This window comes from Malus sylvestris, chromosome 2, assembly GCF_916048215.2.
Source record: "Malus sylvestris chromosome 2, drMalSylv7.2, whole genome shotgun sequence".
NCBI lineage: Eukaryota > Viridiplantae > Streptophyta > Magnoliopsida > Rosales > Rosaceae > Malus > Malus sylvestris.
The window spans coordinates 24,185,817-24,203,388 of NC_062261.1; the positions used below are offsets into that span (position 1 = coordinate 24,185,817).

The 17,572-nt window shown below is 36.4% G+C and overlaps 1 protein-coding gene across 3 annotated transcripts; it reads right to left on the reverse strand.

Moving 5' to 3' along the window:
* Positions 1 to 852: 852 nt before the first annotated feature.
* LOC126605405 (uncharacterized) lies at positions 853 to 5,814 on the reverse strand. Of its 3 annotated transcripts, none has more exons than XR_007616940.1 (10): positions 5,209 to 5,814; positions 4,310 to 4,419; positions 4,035 to 4,103; positions 3,781 to 3,896; positions 3,613 to 3,667; positions 2,858 to 2,978; positions 2,294 to 2,341; positions 2,124 to 2,218; positions 1,495 to 1,903; positions 853 to 1,351 (listed from the first exon to the last, which is right to left on the reverse strand). XR_007616940.1 is itself a non-coding variant. In XM_050272806.1 (9 exons), exons 1-9 carry the CDS (start codon positions 5,306 to 5,308, stop codon positions 1,802 to 1,804), a joined length of 816 nt encoding a protein of 271 aa, XP_050128763.1. In that variant the 5' UTR covers positions 5,309 to 5,814; the 3' UTR covers positions 1,395 to 1,801. The 3 variants fall into 3 exon arrangements, 1 of the variants encoding a protein (XP_050128763.1); XR_007616942.1 differs by lacking the exon at positions 853 to 1,351 and having other exon boundaries at positions 1,395 to 1,502; positions 1,534 to 1,903; XM_050272806.1 differs by lacking the exon at positions 853 to 1,351 and having other exon boundaries at positions 1,395 to 1,903.
* Between the last annotated feature and the right edge of the window lie 11,758 nt (positions 5,815 to 17,572).

Sequence of the window (17,572 nt, forward strand, 5' to 3'; positions counted from 1 at the left end):
CAACTTAAAATTTAAACAAATTAGATATAAAACCTATTTGACCAGTTATACATGATAAAGCACAAATTTAATAAAAGGAAAACTAACGAAAAGTCCAAAAAAACTTCCCTTTTAATGAAAAGCCCTTTTTAAAGGTATAGTGAATAGTACTAGGGAAAGGTATAAATATGGTTTTTCGTTAAAAGTGAACAATACCATGAGTGTTTTGTTAAAACTCCTAAATTACTAGAGAAAAACATGTAACGAGTATAATCAAAGCATTAGGCATGCACTTTTGAGCAATTATCAGACAACTTCCTTTTCAATAAGTTCTTTGCTTATATGTTCAGGTTTGAAGTTCATCAATGTGGATCGTGGTTTTGCTGAGAAGCACTCTGAGGACTTGTCCGATTGCCCTTCGTCATATTTTGACTTGTATGAGTGTGGCAATGCAGTGCCTATTTCCTTGGAACCTTAGTCTTGTTAAGAAGTTTTGGGCTTGCTTTGTGCCCTTTCAAAACAAGCTTCAGATTGAGTGTTTCATTAACTTATTTGGATGGAGGGCTTTATAATCTGAGAATTTTTATGGAAATAAAAATTACTTTGAATGACAACCCTCATTGCCACTTTATCTACCCCCACTATCACCGTTGCCACCACCTCTACTCGTTATCATTAATTGAATGTCTTTCATAAGGAGTTGGAAGAATATGCGACGATTTTTTCCAAGAAATTCCCAACGAAAAATACACACAATGCCTTCTTTTATATCAAATCGATCATAACCACTACTACCTACATTCCATGAAATTGTGCACCACAAATAGGAGCTAATAAAAAAACCTGCGATTCCATAGAAAGACTCATGATACCTTGTGGGGAAAAAAAAATTACTTGCTAAGAAGGAAATAAAGATATAAAATTCCTATCAAAATAATCGGACGTTCCAACCAATAAAAATCCTAATATATCTAAAAAGAAAAAAAAGAATAAAGGTCCAACAAAAATTACTTGTTTTACAGGACCACCACTACCACCATTGTCAAGCCACCACTCCACCCGTACCACCAACCTCACCTTCATTACCTTCATCCCTACAACCTTGCCACGGTCATCATCACCACTGCCACCTTGGCGAAACCTGGTAACATATTTAGGTCGTCAAACCCAAATGCTTACTTCCAGATCCAAATAGTTTGTGACCAAGGAGTTGAGTCTTGCCGTATTAATATATGGTAGTCGTTTCTTTTGTCACAACGTATCGAAATTACACAAGGGATATGGATTTTGTGTTGATGCATCGCAATTGCAAATATTCTCTTTTTCCAGCCTCGGCGGGGCAGGGCGGGGCGGGGGTTTTCAAGTGCTCCGCCTGCCACCGATGATCATTTATCAGTCATCAAACAATAATAATATTCCAGAAAGAAAGCCACTCAAAAGTTGAAATCAAAACAGAAAAATCTCTTTCTACATTCCACATTCCCAGACGCAGGTAACCGCAAGTAACAAACATACCTCTCGATCTATCCATGTATTCTTCAACATCCCCTAGACCGTGGGACAACTGACAAGGATGCTCCTCCGCTCTCACCCCGAATCTATATTCTGTATTTCAAACCTCAATCACCATCAGACTTGTTCCAGCCTCTTAACTCGACAAACTAATACAACCAAAACCCTTTCCTCTTTGACAACATGCCGCCTCGCTGCAAGAAAATTTCACGAGTACAAACATCATCCTAGTTAGAAATAACAGTGCTGCCGATGACCATGTAACTAGTTGTGACCAATGATTACATAGACTCTACGACAAGCTTCTACACTATTGGGAAAGAAGGCTATATGAAGGCAAGTCTTCCAGCCGTGTTACGTCTTCAAGCACTAGTTCTTTTTCCAACTGCCGGCGTGTGGACTTCATCACTGTCTGTTAACAACACAACAAGGACAAAATGTCAGCACAACAAACGATCAAACCCCAAATGTGTGAAGCATAATAGACTTTGCCCCGACCCAAACCTCCACATACAAGTGTGAAACTATTCTCACAGCATTTGGGAAACTGAAGTTAACTAGAAGGTTATAAAATATATCATAAGATTAGCCACAAATGCAGATAAAGGGAGGGCTTCTTGAAAAATACGTACATTAAAATCCATATAGGATGCACGCATAGAAAGCCACTGATGATCCATTAGCTTGAATGTGATGCAATAGATAAGATCGAACGCGGATTCATTTTCTGTTAAATGAAAAGAAAAAAAACATTATTACATTGAACAAAATACATGAAACAGCACATTCAAGCTGAAATCACCTGCTAGAAACTTCAAGAAAGTAGCTCCCACCATTGTTCGTGGTTTGACTGCACATAAACAACACTGTCAACTGACAAAAAAACATCAAAAAACACAAAAGCTATTATCTACACCAAAATTCACTACCACTATACTTTCTATTCCTCAAAGGTTTTGCATTATCGAATTTACAATTATATCTATCACTAATATATAGGGCAAACTTCACACATTTATAGTGGCATTTAACGAAAAACATTTTCAGTGAGCAAAATATATGGTTAATGCTTTACTTTCAATATAGGTATTGCTAGTGTTCTAGGAAGACCTTACAGTGACCATGTACAAACCAGTACCAGGAAATACATTTGACTGCTCAAAACTTTAATTGATAAGTCAACTCAAATCTACAATGCACGCAAAAGAACAAGAAATCAATATTCGAGTGAGCATAATGCATTGCAGCAGATTTTGCAACTCGAAAAGCACAGCAAGATCCAATATTACAAAAGATTTCTATTGTTGGAAAATGGAAATATTCGTGAAAACTATGAGTGAATGAAAAAGAAAGAACAAATACCAACCGGCTTCAAGATCGAGCATTTGAATGAGCATGAATGTGATATTCACACCAGCAACAGCAAATGGGTATTCCCACACAGACCTATCACCTTCTTGCTTTCGAAGAAGATCCTGGAAAGATTTCTACAATGAAAGTATTTACCCTCAATGAGACACGAGTAGCTTATAAGATAGACATACTGCAGTTCCCTATTGGGCACCACACAAGCAAGAATAGCCAAATAGAGATGCATATTACTACACACTCACACACACACAGGAATGATGCTGGATACACGAAGCAAAAGGTGTGGTAGCATATAAATGATAAGAACATTTTTTGTCACAACAGAAATAAACAGAGAAGTACATAAGAAAACTCAAGGGAAATAAAGACGCACATTAACTTAAAGCAACACTTCAGAATTTATCAGCCACTGCATGTATTGTCCATGCCATGGTATGTGAAAATATTAACTTGCATGGTTGGAAAAATCAGAGGCTTTAATTCTGGGAGCAAAAATAAAACCTATGACCAGAACTTGTATTCAAGTATTTTGACTTCTGTCTTTTGTGATTTCAAGATAACATACACATATGCTTTCACATATGTCAAGTCTAAGATGTGGCAGTTTTCAATGCTGTTGATCACATTACTTCACCAAATGGTCAGCATGACCAATAGGTTAACCACATCTGACAGGTGAAAACTGTATCGTGTACATAAATGTGTATGCCAAAGAGAGAAAGGGAGAGGGAGAGGAGCAAGAGATCATACCGGGAAAGTCCTAGCAAAGTACAACAAATTCTCCAATGAAATAAAACCACCACCCCTGCAGAAAATTCAACAGTCAACAATTAGTAACAAAATAAAGTAGTAGAAAGAGAAACAAAAGAGCTAGCAACAAATGAAGTGTCCAAACGACAATGAAGATGTTAGAATTACCTGAAATCTGTAGATGGATCTTTCCCTTGCCAACCCATTTCCTTCCATTGATCAGATATTAAACCACGAAGTTCTTCTTCAGGAAAGGAAGCATTCCACAAGGCCCTCAAAGCTTCCTAGAGTAAACCAGAGAAGTAGATCTAACTATGTTGATGAACTATGCGCACAAATAAAAAATGAAAAATTCATGCAAATCCTCCCCAAATATAATTAGGCTTACTGTAGTATAATGGACTCAGTGAATTAATATATACCTGATGCTCAGGAATTGAACTGTCGTAGGAAACATCTATACGGCTCTGTAGCCTAATCAGGCATTCCTCCTGACAAAATCAAGGCAAACATAATCAATACATTCCTCCCAAGAAAAATAAACACAGAAATCTAGAGGTGTTAAATTTATAATTCAGCTCTATGCATAACAAGTCCATGTGCGATAAATAAATGGGATGTATGAAAGGTAAGGACCTAATCCAATACTGGCACATATAATGGATAAACACAGTTCATACAATTGCAAGCATATTACCTGGACAGTGGTTAAATCAAAGGAGGGACGAGCATCACTCTCTCTTCTCTGTGCACACACACAAGAAAGACCCCGGCCGAGCCATGCTGTTGATCCTGCTACAACTTCAGCTGTACAAAACCAAACACCCAACGATTAAGAAGAGAGTTTCCGAACCCTCAAAGGGAAGCTGTATGTACTGCAAAATGATTACATAAAAGCTGCATGTACTATAAGAACAGCGTGCAGCGACCGACAATTGTTTGTAAGGTTTCTAGAAGATGACGGATGTTAATATCTGTAAGTGTTTCATTCAAGCCACCACCATAGACTGTGCATAATGGAGCAGCTAAACCGCTGCAATTCCGATAAACTAGGCAACGTAGTTAAAATTCAAGATGGTACTGTTAAGATAATAAATAATGTGAAATATAATTGGAGCCCCCACACTCCAGAGTAAAGGAAGCTTAAAGAATTAAAGTTACATATAACATGAACATGTAGCTCCTTTCTTCAATTTTTGCATACATTTTCCTATCATGTCAGCTAGAAAGCTCCAAATACACCAATTGTTGAAAATTACAGTGAAATCAAATAAGCCACATATTCGGAACTCAGAATGTGACGAATCAAAGTTTCGGATCGAAACAAAATTTGCATATAATAAAAATCCAATTGACCCAGGCACCAAAGCAATCTATGATTCTGGAGAACATCAAATTAGTGACAAATTCAACAATACTACGAGGAGCTCAATCAATCTCAAATAGCAGATCTAAGCTCCCAAAAATATTTATAAAAACGGAGAAATGCTGAAGGAGATAAAGTTCTAGAGAGAGATATAGAGAGAGTAGGAAAGCAAAAATAAATAGAAAAACAAAAAGCGAAGAAAAATAGAAGAGAGGAAAGAAGTGGACTACCAGAAGTTGATTGGCAGGTGTTGCCGCCGCGGTCGAGACCTTGAGAAATCCTCCGAACGGCGACGAATGAGCCTCCTCCTCTATCGTCAATGGTACTCATCTAGTACACCATAACCTCAATCCAAAATCCGCAATTAGATCAATCGTCAGAGGTCCTAGGAATTTTCTCTCTCTCGGTCTCGCCGGAACATTGAGCGAACCGGAAATGCAGCGCGAACCGGCACTGAGCCGCCGAAATTGTGCTAAACTGGAAGAATAAGGACCGGAGCTTCTGGTTCTCTGCCGACGAAGACGAATGAGCTCGATCGGAAGCAGAAGTGAAGAAGAAGACGAGCGAAAGAGGGACGGAGATGGAGGCGGCGATAGGGGAGAGATAGAGAGAGTGTAAGAAGTGGTTCTTGGAGGAATGGGAGAGAATCTTGAAGGGAATGCTAGGGTTTCTCGAAGATCTGGGAGTCTGATTCCATCGCAGAGTCAATTACGAAGCTCTCTCTCCTGCTCTCTCTCTCTCTCTCTCTCTCCCTCCCTGCCTCCCTCCTGTAGGCGTTGGCGTCGTTTTGTTTGTTTGAAGAGAGGGAGAGTGAGGGTGAATCGGAGGTCACAAAAAAGAGCATCGTATTGGAAACATTAATTAATATTTTTTTGATTTAAAAAAAATATTATCATTAATTAATTAGGTAAAGCGGCCGGCTCTCTGTAGACTGTATCTCCCTGTCCAAGTCTCCGTCTTAAATTCTCGAAATCTTTTGCGGGTTTAATTTCGGAAGTAACGGAATCATAAACGCGGGATGATATTTGATGGTGACAAAGCGGGAAAAGTGAAATACAGTGCGAACAACATCATACAATTTAACTTTTCTAATTCATTTGTACGATTTTTGTGTTGTGAGGTTGTTAGTTTGGACTTTGGAAAACTTGATTGATGATTTTAGTTCAACTTTAAATGTTTATTTTTATTGTCTTTGATTCTAGTTAGAATGCTTATGTTATGATTGTGTTGAATATGTTAAAATTTAAAATTTCAATGTTTTTCATTTTTTGAAAAAAAAAAAAAAAAAACTGAAACCGAACTGGAAAAAGCCGAACCAAAAAAAAAACCCAACTGAAAAAAACCGAAAAAAAATGAACCGAACCGAAATTTCGGTTTGGTTTCGGTTTTGGCAAAAAACCGAACCGATTTAAACTGAACCCACCCCTACCACCAGCCCAAGCCTTCGCAATGGCTAGCGGCGCGATTGCCCAATCTTTCCTAAAGAGAGAGAGAGAGAGAGAGAGAGATAGAGTGTGTGTGTGTGTGTGTGTGTGTGTGGACAAAGATAAGTGTAGAGAAATTGTAGAATGCTTAGGGATTGTGATTGTCATCCAAGTAAATACAAAATCTAATAGGAAAGAATAGCTAGAATAATGAGTAATCTAAAACTCAATCTAACTACCACTTAGTACTATGCTAACAAGCTTGAGTCATAGGAAAAATATTGTGGAGTTGGCCCAAACGCTTGGTTATCACTGTATTAAATTATTGATTGATAGCGCTTGAGTGCTCTTGTATATATGTGTGTGTGTCCAAAAAAAAAAAAAAACCATCGATAAAGTATACCAACAAAAATCGTTGTCTTGCTTTTTTGAGTAGAACATTCGCGATTATAGTCATTCTTTCCTTCTGGGATAAGGCCTCAATGCAATCAAAATTGACCACCTAAATTAAAACCTTATATTATCTTCCAATGTTAGACTACTCTTCAAATCATTCTTGACTTGTATCGAGCCAACATACACCAACAAATTCATAGTTTTAGCTTGTCATTCAGTTTTCATTTTAATAAGCTTTCTTCGAGTTTATTATTGTGTCTATGTTTGAATTATTTTAGTTTTTGTCCCTTTTCCTATCGTCCTCGCTTTCTGTAATTTAGGCTTGTTATCTAGCCTTTTCAAATCCTTACTTGTAGTGAAATTTCAAGCTTAACACGTGGATAATATAAATTGGAAAAATTGGAGGCTTCACTTGCATGACAACCCAACTTTGATATCATGAGAGAAGATGAGGTTCCACAGAAAAACCAATTAGTAATATGTGATGTAATCTAATAACTAAATAATCAACTTTATGATGAATAGGAATATAGAAAAAAAGTGAGGAAATCTTGTATCCCTTTTCAAATTTCACATGGGGTGTAGCCGATGGAGGAGGATTCTCTACCCTCATATTCCTATCCCCTTCTATCCCCTCCTCTCACACATTGTTTTTTGTCTTATTATCTTTATAAAAAATTCAATATAAGATGTTGACGTGGTTTAACCGTGACCGTTCAAATATGAGGGCATGAAAGGGTAGAGAGATTAGAAGGGTAGAGAATCCTCCTCCAGGATGATGGAACCATGGCACGATGGAATGGAACAAGTTCATTTATGAAGAGTCCCAACCACTACCACCCTAACATCATTTGGTACTTTTGGTTCCTTATTACCAAAGTTTAATGGTCCACGGCATCGCGTGGGCCTCCAACAAAGTTTATATGCTCGCTTTATATCATGCAACTAGCCCATAACTAATCAGTCGAATACAAATAAAAATGAACTATATCATATATATGTGTGTGTGTGTGTATATATATATATATGAATTTATAGTTATCTCTCAATCAAGGCTATAATAATAATAATAGCTATTTAGTACTACGGTCTATTTGTATTCCTTTTCACTTGTAAGTGAGAGGTCTTAAGTTCGATTCTCGCCAAAGGCGTAATTGAACCACATTATTGGTAGCTCATTGTGAGGCTTAGCCACTCATCTACCCCTTAGTATAGATAATATCGTTTGCAATAACAAAAAAAAAAGAAAAAAAAGGACTATAATAATAATAATATTATTACTAGAAAATAACAATAGGTTGGATTTGTCTATATAAAATTGGAAAATGAAAAGCATTAGAGTGAATTTTTTGTTTAAATACAAAGACGGATATTACTATTTTTAATTAAAAAAAGACTATAATAATAATATTATTAGTACTAGAAAATAACAATAGATTGGATTTGTCTACATAAATTTGGAAAATGAAAAGCATTAGAGTGAATTTTTTGTTTAAATACAGAAAGGGATTTACTATTTTTAATTAAACTAGGGAGAAGACTGATGGTTTGAATTCAGGAGGTAGTGGATTAAAGAGCAAAGTCTCCTAACTGCTACGATTGTTCAGTGAAATTTAACATTGCCCTCAACACACAAGTGGTGCATTGCCTGGTGAGTAGGGCTTTCTCTTCTACTTATTCCACTCTGAATTCAAACTTTTCTCCTCCTTTTAAATTAGAGTAGTAATATATCTTGTAATAGAAAAACACTGCACACACAAGTTTTTTTAGATTTTATACTCTAAAATATAAATTTACCATCCACAAATACTAGAACACATAAATTATTACATTACATGACGATCTAACAGCCACACCGAAAAAATATTTTCAAATATTCATGTTTCGATAATATGCAATATCATCGTGGGTTGTTTTTCTATATATTATTCCAATTAATCATCTTAATGCCCTAGCTAACAATGGAACCTTTTCTCCTTTTCTTCTTGGTGAGAATAAAGATAGAAGAAAAAAAGGTATGAAAAAGTTTTAAGCCTTTTACTTTTGTCCACGCTGTTCCTTTGGATACTTGGAGTATAAGTAAACACACACACACTCTCTCTCTCTCTCTCTCTCTCTCTCTATATATATATATATATATAGTAGTGTTGAAACATTGCATTCAATCGTTAGATTGCATGACATTTGTCGCACAAAGATGGTAAGCGTACTAGTGCAGTGCAGTGCAAGGCTGGACTCTCCCCACAATCCACATCGCTTTCCTAAAAACAAGAATCTATGAAATTTGCCAACCGATCGATCGAGAGAGCTCTGTAGAATGGATATGATGATTTCCGATGGGAATCGACATTCAGTTTTGAATTAACAAAGGCATGCATGCATGGAGCTTTCATTTTATTCGTCAGTCCTCGTATCATACGTTTGTAGGGAAAAGTAGATTTTGAATTTAAGGACTTAGGTTTTTATCTTTGTCGGCCAAAAGGGAAGGGTAGTGGCATATATGGGATTTTAGGCTTGAAACTTTTTAGGGCTAGTGAACCTCTCAAATTTGATCGACAATGAGATATTCATGTTTCATCCATCTTCCAAACACAATATTATATATATATATATATATATATAGAGAGAGAGAGAGAGAGAGAGAGAGAGAGAGAGAGAGAGAGAGAGAGAGAGAGAGAGATAATTGTGGCCCACTCCGCATCGAACTTTATCTATTCGAACCTTCTATTTTGTAAGTCTCGATTCATAAATCATCCTTACAAAAATTCAATTCAGTTCAAAATCATTTGCCTATTCAATTATCACAATGAAATTTCAATGTTTTTCTATGAACAAAGTGTTCATCTATTTCTTTGAACTCAATTTGATGCCTCTAATATTTTTTTATTTGGCTAATATTTTGCAATAATGATCTATGAGGTGGAACTTGAAAAATAGATGGTTCATATCGCTAAAGTTCAATGTGGTGTGGTGATGTGAAAATTATGTTGACACTCAAATTAACCCTCTTTTTATCAATTGTAGCAAAATATGTAAGTAGGGATCGTTCTAAACCGGGGATTAGGAGGGATTGCAAAATCACTTGAAAACTGACTCAAATACGTAAAAACAAGTTTAAAACACTAAACTAAACTCAAAGAATGCAAAACTAAACTTTAAAACACCAAAACAAACCAAAAGACTCAAAACAGCCTAAAACACTCAAAACTGCCTTAAAACCACAATCTGGGCAGTTTTGAACACTAGACTCAATCTTGGACGAAAATTGGTTTTATCTTGACCTAAGACACTTAAAAACATAAACTAACGTGATTTCTAACTACTATGACTCAACTAAGTAAATGGGGATTGATTTTGGACGAATTTAACTTTTAAAACAAAACCTTTAAGAACAAACTTTAATGAAAACGATTTTGATGAAATAGAATGGGGAAAGGCTAGTTAGAAGGTTCCTTCTCCACACATGAAACATATGCATACGACTCGATCTCCAATTATTCTTTCAACGAACCATGAATGACAATGCCCCAAATTAACTAGATTGACCAATTAACTCTCAGATTTCCCTAGATTCATTGAATTGAATGGGATACGCATTACAACCAAATTATTCTTATCAAGGACCCTAACTATGGAATACGCATGATAGAGACACATATCAAAGATCATTAAGTTCAATGGAAATCATAAGCATTGACGAGGCATTCATAACTATGGGATACGCATGTTACTCTTGCCTAGGATTTACTTAACACAATCGTGACTAGCGACTTTTACTACTTATGAATATAAGTTAATAACGATTAGGTGAAATTCCCTTATACTCTAGCATCAAATTCATGCATGCAAACTAAGTGTCGACCCTCAATCAACATACATAAACATGTTATCAATCAAATAGATAAGTAAACCACATTCACGATTCATGAAATCATAATTGGAAGAAATCAAGTCATATAAAACATATGATCATGGCTTTGAATTCCCTTCTAACTATAAAGAAATTAGTTCCTCATGTTCGCAAATACACAAAGACAAATAAATTTAAACGTTGACATAAAGATAGAAAACACCTAGAAACGCTCCACAACCCACGCTCCTTGAATGGCATGCACGGCTCCAAGTTGTCTTCCTTCTTCTCCTTGCAAATTCACGGCACAAGAGGTATGAATGGTGAATGGTGTAGTGAAAATCTGGTAGAGGGTGGTGAATGAATAGGTGCGGCAAGGCCTTGTATTTATAGGCTGAAAATCCCATCTCCTAGGTAGCAAAGGACAAGGTTTTAAAGGCCTAAATTGCATAGGATAATAACATCCAATCCTATAAGGAAAACAAGTCAAAAACCCAAAGGGATTGGGAGATAATGTGCAGCAGAAAGAGTGTGGAAAGATAAGGCTTCTAGAAACCAAAAATCCCAAGGGAAATAGGAATTAGGTGCGGCAAGGCAGATTTTTAGGCTTCTAGAAAGGTTCCCAGGTGTCATCTTGGTAGGATAAGATAAGGTCTTCTAGAAATCCCATTTTAAGCATCCTAATCTAATTAGAAACCCTCATAACTGGCTGGAATGTGGATAGTTTAGGATAAGGATAAGATAGGATAGGATAAGGTTTGATTGGATAAGATAAGCTAAGATAAGGTTATGGATGAGGTTTTGGATAATACTCCTTATCTTGAGCTGATTCTTTGGCTTTAATTCTTCATGTAGGAAACCTTGCTTGAGTAGGAAACTTCATATATCTAGGAATCCATCTTCAATTAGGACTCCTTTAGTGATTAGGAATCCCAATTCATTTAGGAATCCTTCATTCAAGTCATTTCCTTCTTCAACTAGGAAACTTTGTATCTTCAATTCTTCAACTTTGAAACGCCTTCCTAGCATCACCAATTCCTCAAATTCGTCCATCCCTTGTGCTTCATGTGCATGAACTCCATTTTAGCCCAATTTTGCTCCAAAATGCTCCAAATTGCATCCTTTTGCTCACTTTGTCTCTAAAACCTGAAAACACATGAAAATAGCTTAAAAGACTAACTTAACTAAGAAAACACAATATAAATGCATAAGAACTAACTAACTAAGGCGCATAAATATGCTCCTATCATGTGGGCCACAACTAATCCCTATTTTTATAAATAAAAAAATGGGAATCCCTTTCCTTAAAGGCTTCCTATAAATATATATGACACACCCCGACCCGACATATCCACTAAAACTCCGAATTGAGCTGTACTGGGCGACACCTGGAAGGTGACGAAGTCATAAACTGTAGTGATGTGGAAAATGTTAGTACTAAAAGTGCGTAAGTATAAGAGTGCTCTTGTGAGCGGGAATAAACTCATTTCACATGTGACGATAGAGCATAAGTAAAGTACAGTAAGGTAAAGTAAGAGTTATACCATCAAAGGTAGCCACCTATACTGAGACTTGCCAAGAATCTTCGTCAATACAAAAGTTTAGCTGCTAAAACCCGGAGGGGCGAAAAACAAAGGCGAGTGCGCCTGGAAATAAAGCTTTAATAAAAACCTTTTGAAAATGTTATAACCCCTCGCCGTAAAACAAGTATAGTTTCCAGACAATCATAATATGTATAGGTATGAAATCAAATGCAAATCAACAGTAAATCCAGAAGTATGCCACATCACAGTATCTTAACAGTAATATAAGTAAAGCCATGTGTTTAATCAATCTATACTAGCACACAAGTCGGAGTTGCCTAATGCGACCTGTACGACTGAACTGATGCTCATCAATCTATGCTAGCACACGAGTCGGAGTTGCCTAATGCAACCTGTACAACAGGATTGGGAGTAATCATAATATACGCTCTAATGCTACAATCACGTGAAGACTGGCGTTATTCGCAGTCACCTACGAGTCAGAGTTACCTAATGCAACCTATACGACAGGGCTGGCACCTACTTGGATCCAAGATGAGCGTGTGGTGCAGAGGTGAACATACACGTGAAAGACTAGCCCTGGCCCTGGGCGAGCATTAACACCAAGGTGCAGCAATGATGAGCATAAAACATAAATATAGTGATGCCATAGTGATTCGATAGTTCTAATCAACATACTATCATTCATAGCCATAAACATAATTGTGACATCAATAATCATACCACACCTGTGCATCCTGTAGGATGTAGCATATTTCATAAGTTCCATCATTTCGCTAATTCTTGTAAACTTTAGTTTGATCCCGGCTTACGTAGAGGATTCTTTTTCAAATGTATAAATGGAAACTATCAATCATATTGATAGGAGCATATTTATGCGACTTAGTTAGCTTGTTTCCTTGCATTTACGTAGTTAGTTTCTACTTTTAGAGTGTTTTAAGCCATTTTCGTGTGTTCGTAGGTTCAAATGGCAAAAGTAGCAAGAAAAAGGCGATTTGGAGCATTTTATAGCAGTTTTGGGCTTGGAATGGACGTCATATGAATGAAGCGAGGTGGATGGACGTTTTTGAAGATCAAAAGAGGCTAGGAATGTGCTAAAAAGTTGAAGGAATTAATTCAAGACATAGAAGATAAGGAATCAATGATAGGAGCATATTTATGCGACTTAGTTAGCTTGTTTTCTTGCATTTTCATACTTTGTTTGTGTTTATTATAGTGATTTAAGCTATTTTCGTGTGTTTGTAGGTCCAAATGACAAAGTTGGCAAGAAAGTGCATTTTGGAGCATTTTGGAGCAGTTTTGGGCACTAAATGGATAGCACATGTATAGGCCAAGATGGATGGACGAATTTGGAGTTCAAAAGGCTAGGAATCTGATAAGAAGATGAAGAAATTAAATTCAAGACAAAGAAGATAAGGAATCAGCTCAAAAGAAGAAATATTATCCAAAACCTTATCCAAACTTATCTTATCCAAACAAACCTTATCTTATTTTATCCTATCCTAATATTTTCCTAACTTAATTCCTGCTGCAAGGGGGAGTTAATTTCTGATTTAAATACCTAGAAACCTTTCTATAAGGCCTTATCTGTTCCTACATTGGTGTTGCATGTTTTTAGGCCTTGTTCTTAAAGAAATCAGCCACATAACATTGTTTCTAGAATTCCCTACAAAAGTGGCGCCCAAAACCCTTCTAGAAACCCTAAAATCTGCATAAACCCTAGTTCTTTTCCCCCTTGGATTGAGGGCCAAGACTTTCCCGAAAATCCTAAGCCTTTTCCCATCAAAATTTGTCAAAACCCTAGGCTATAAATATGTGTTTTCAGCCACAATTTCTTCCACCACCACCCCTTCATTCATTCACATACATATTCAGCCGCATTCATCCATCCATCACCCATCACACCATATTTCATTCTACATCACAAGAATTCAATTGTGCCACAGCCTTGGGAAAAGAGGAGAGACTTATCGTGGCTTTCCATAGGAGAAGGAGGAATTGTGCCGCAACCAATCTGCATCCATTGGGGAGTTTTAGAGTTCTTTCTTCCTTCGTTTGTTTCCATGTTTAATTTAAATCATTTTTCAATTGTTATGAACATGTGGAACTAAATTCTTTTTTGTTAGGTGCGAATTCCATCACCCACCACACCATATTTCATTCTACATCACAAGAATTCAATTGTGCCACAACCTTGGGAGAAGAGGAGAGACTTGTCATGGCTTTCCATAGGAGAAGGAGGAATTGTGCCGCAACCAATCTGCATCCATTGGGGAGTTTTAGAGTTCTTTCTTCCTTCGTTTGTTTCCATGTTTAATTTAAATCATTTTTCAATTGTTATGAACATGTGGAACTAAATTCTTTTTTGTTAGATGCGAATTCGAAGCCATGGACATATGTTTTATATGAATTGATTTCCTCCAGTTATTGTTTCATAAATTGTGAATGTGGATTGCTTATCTGATTTATTGAGAACTTGTTCTTGTATGTCGATTAAGGGTGCACACTTAGTTTGCATGCATGAATTTGGTGCTAGGATATAGGGGAATTTCACCTAATCGTTATGAACTTATATTTATGAGTAGTAAAAGTCGCTAGTCACGATTGTGTTAAGTAATTCCTAGGCAAGAGTATCATGCAGTTCATAGTTATAATTGCCTTGTCAATGCTTATGATTTCCACGGAACTTAATGATCTTTGAATGTATCTCTATCATGTTGTTCATATAAGGAACTTGAGAAGAATAATTTGGGTTATCGCATGCATTCATCCAATTCAATGAATTTAGGGAAATTTGAGAGTTAATTTGTGCATTCACGATTAATTGGGGCATTGTCATTCATGGTTTAAAGAAACAATACTGGAAATCGATTTATGTTGCATATGTTTATGTGTGGAGAAGGATCCTCTAACTAGCCTTTCACCCTTGAATTCGTCTCAATTTCGTTTTAACTTACTTTGCTTTGCAATTTGTTTAGTTTTACTTCAATTTCGTAAAAAACCAGACCCCCTTTTCTATTTGGTGTTTTTAGGTCAGAATCTGTTCAAACCAGGTTCTTTAGAGTGTTTTGAGTCAATATAGGTTAGTGATGCGTAAAATTAACTTAACACACAAATTAACCCTCTTGTTGACAATTGTAGTATGGATAAGTAGGGATCGTTCTTAAACCGGGGATTAGGAGGGATTGCTAAACACTCTAAACTGACTCAAATAGATAAAACTAAGCTTTAAAACACTTAACTAGACTCAAAGGACTCAAAACAAACTCAAAAGACTCAAAACAAGCTAAAAACACTTAAAACTGCCTAAAAACACAAACTGGGCAGTTTTAAGCTCTAAACACAATTTGGACGAAATTTGGGTTTCTAAAGGCTCAAAACACTTAAAAACACAATCTAAGACAAGTTCTAACTAATATGACTTAACAAAGTAAAGGGGGTTTGGTTTTGGACGAAAATAAGTAAATTAAAACAAGAACAATTTAAACAGATTCTTAAGCAAATTTAGGTGAATTGATGAGATATGGGGTAACTAGAGGGTTCTTCTCCACACATCACACACTTGTATTCAAATTGATTTCCAATTGCTTCTCTCAATAAGTCATGAAACTCAATACTCCAGGTTAACTGTGACAGCACTTTTTTAACCTTCAAGTTCTCCTTAAGTTAATGAATTGGATGGGAAAGCACATACAACAATTCAAAGCATTCTCTAAAAGTCCCCTACGTGAAAAGCACAATAAAGGTACAATCAAAGATCATTAAGTTTCATGAAAATTATAAGCATTGACAAGGCAATTGTAACTATGAAAAGCATGAAACTTTTGCCAAGAATTCACTTAACACGATCGTTTATAAGCGACCTCCACTACTTGCAAATATAAGTTTGTAACTATTAGGTGAAACTCCCTTATATTTTAGCTACAAATCCTTGCATGAAAACTAAGTGTGCATTCTTAATAAACATACAAGAATAAGTTATCAATCAAACGGTTAAGCAAATTGAATTCACAACTTATGAAATAACAACTGAAGGTAATCAATTCATAATGCAAGTATAATCATGGTATTGAATAGCCCCCTAGCCAAGAAGGGCTTAGTTCCTCATAAACGGAAAACAAAGATACATAAATTTAGACATTGAAAACAAAGAATGAAAACACCTAGAAACGCTCCAACAATCCAACGTCTTGAATGGCAAGCACGTCCAAGGGTCTCCTTCCTTCTTCTTTGCTGCGGCATAAGGGATGGTTGAAGGTTTTTGTGGTGATTTGTGGTGGTGGATGGATAGAGGTTGGTTATGGTGAAGGGTGGAGTGCTTAGAATGGTCAGTAAGGGGTCTTATTTATAGGGAAAGGAAGGGCTACAAATGTATTAAATTTGGAATCAGAAATCAATGGAAAATAGGCATGAAAGGTGCAGGAATTAAAGAGAATAGGAAAGGAAATTCGGAAGAGAGTGTAGGACAGATTTAGGAATGTGTTTTGAGGCACAAAATAGTAAGAATCCTCTCCCCGTGTGCAGAAAGAATTGAAACAAAAGGGAATGCAATTTTGGGTCAGAAAATAGGTAAGAAAGGAGAGAAAGGTGCGGCAATGCCTAGAACTAAAGGGGAATGTGAATTAAAATCAGAAAATAGGAAAGGAGAGGATCCCTTGTGCGGCAAGGAAAGGAAAAAGCCTAGGGTGGTGCGGCAATATCTAGGGCAGGTTCTAGGACTTTTAGAAATATGTAATTAGGAAACCTAACATGTTTTGAAACCCTTTTGTGGCTGGAACATAGGTGAGGAAGGATTAGGAAACTTCCAAGCCAAGAATAGAAACTTTCAAGAATGGAAACCTCCAAGAATAGAAACTTTGGTTTCCAATTCTGAACTCTTTGTTCTTCATTTTCATTTCTTCATTTCATTATTCATTCCTAGCCTCCTTTGATCTTCAATTTCGTCCATCCACCTTGCTTCAAGCATAAGCTATCCATTCCATGACCAAAACTGCTCCAAAATGCACATGTTTGCATACTTTGTCCTTAAAACATGAAATTGCACGAAAATAGCTTAAAATACTAAAATTACTAAGTACTAGCAACGTAAATGCAAGGAAACAAGCTAATTAAGTCGCATAAATATGCTCCTATCAAATTCCCCCACACTTAGCTTTTGCTAGTCCTTGAGCAAAACAAAACAAAACAAAACACAACCTAGAGCTTCCAACAATTGTCTTAGGGATTTCCAATGCACATGACATGCTAAAAATCATTATTTACACAGATTTTAGTCATCCTTACCCTCGAGCACATACTTCATCATAGTCACCATTCACTAGCTCACATTTAATCAATTAAAACATGGTTTTGAATGTAGTAACATGCCTTAGAGAATTCC

Bases quoted from the DNA above. Each gene is read 5' to 3' on its own strand.
- LOC126605405 (XM_050272806.1), bottom strand. From the start codon at position 5,308: ATGAGTACCATTGACGATAGAGGAGGAGGCTCATTCGTCGCCGTTCGG. The intron at 3,897-4,034 runs GTATATATTAAT...GGTTTACTCTAG, and splicing joins GTTCAATTCCTGAGCATCAG to GAAGCTTTGAGGGCCTTGTG. The intron at 2,979-3,612 runs GTATGATCTCTT...CTTTCATTGTAG, and splicing joins ACTTTGCTAGGACTTTCCCG to AAATCTTTCCAGGATCTTCT.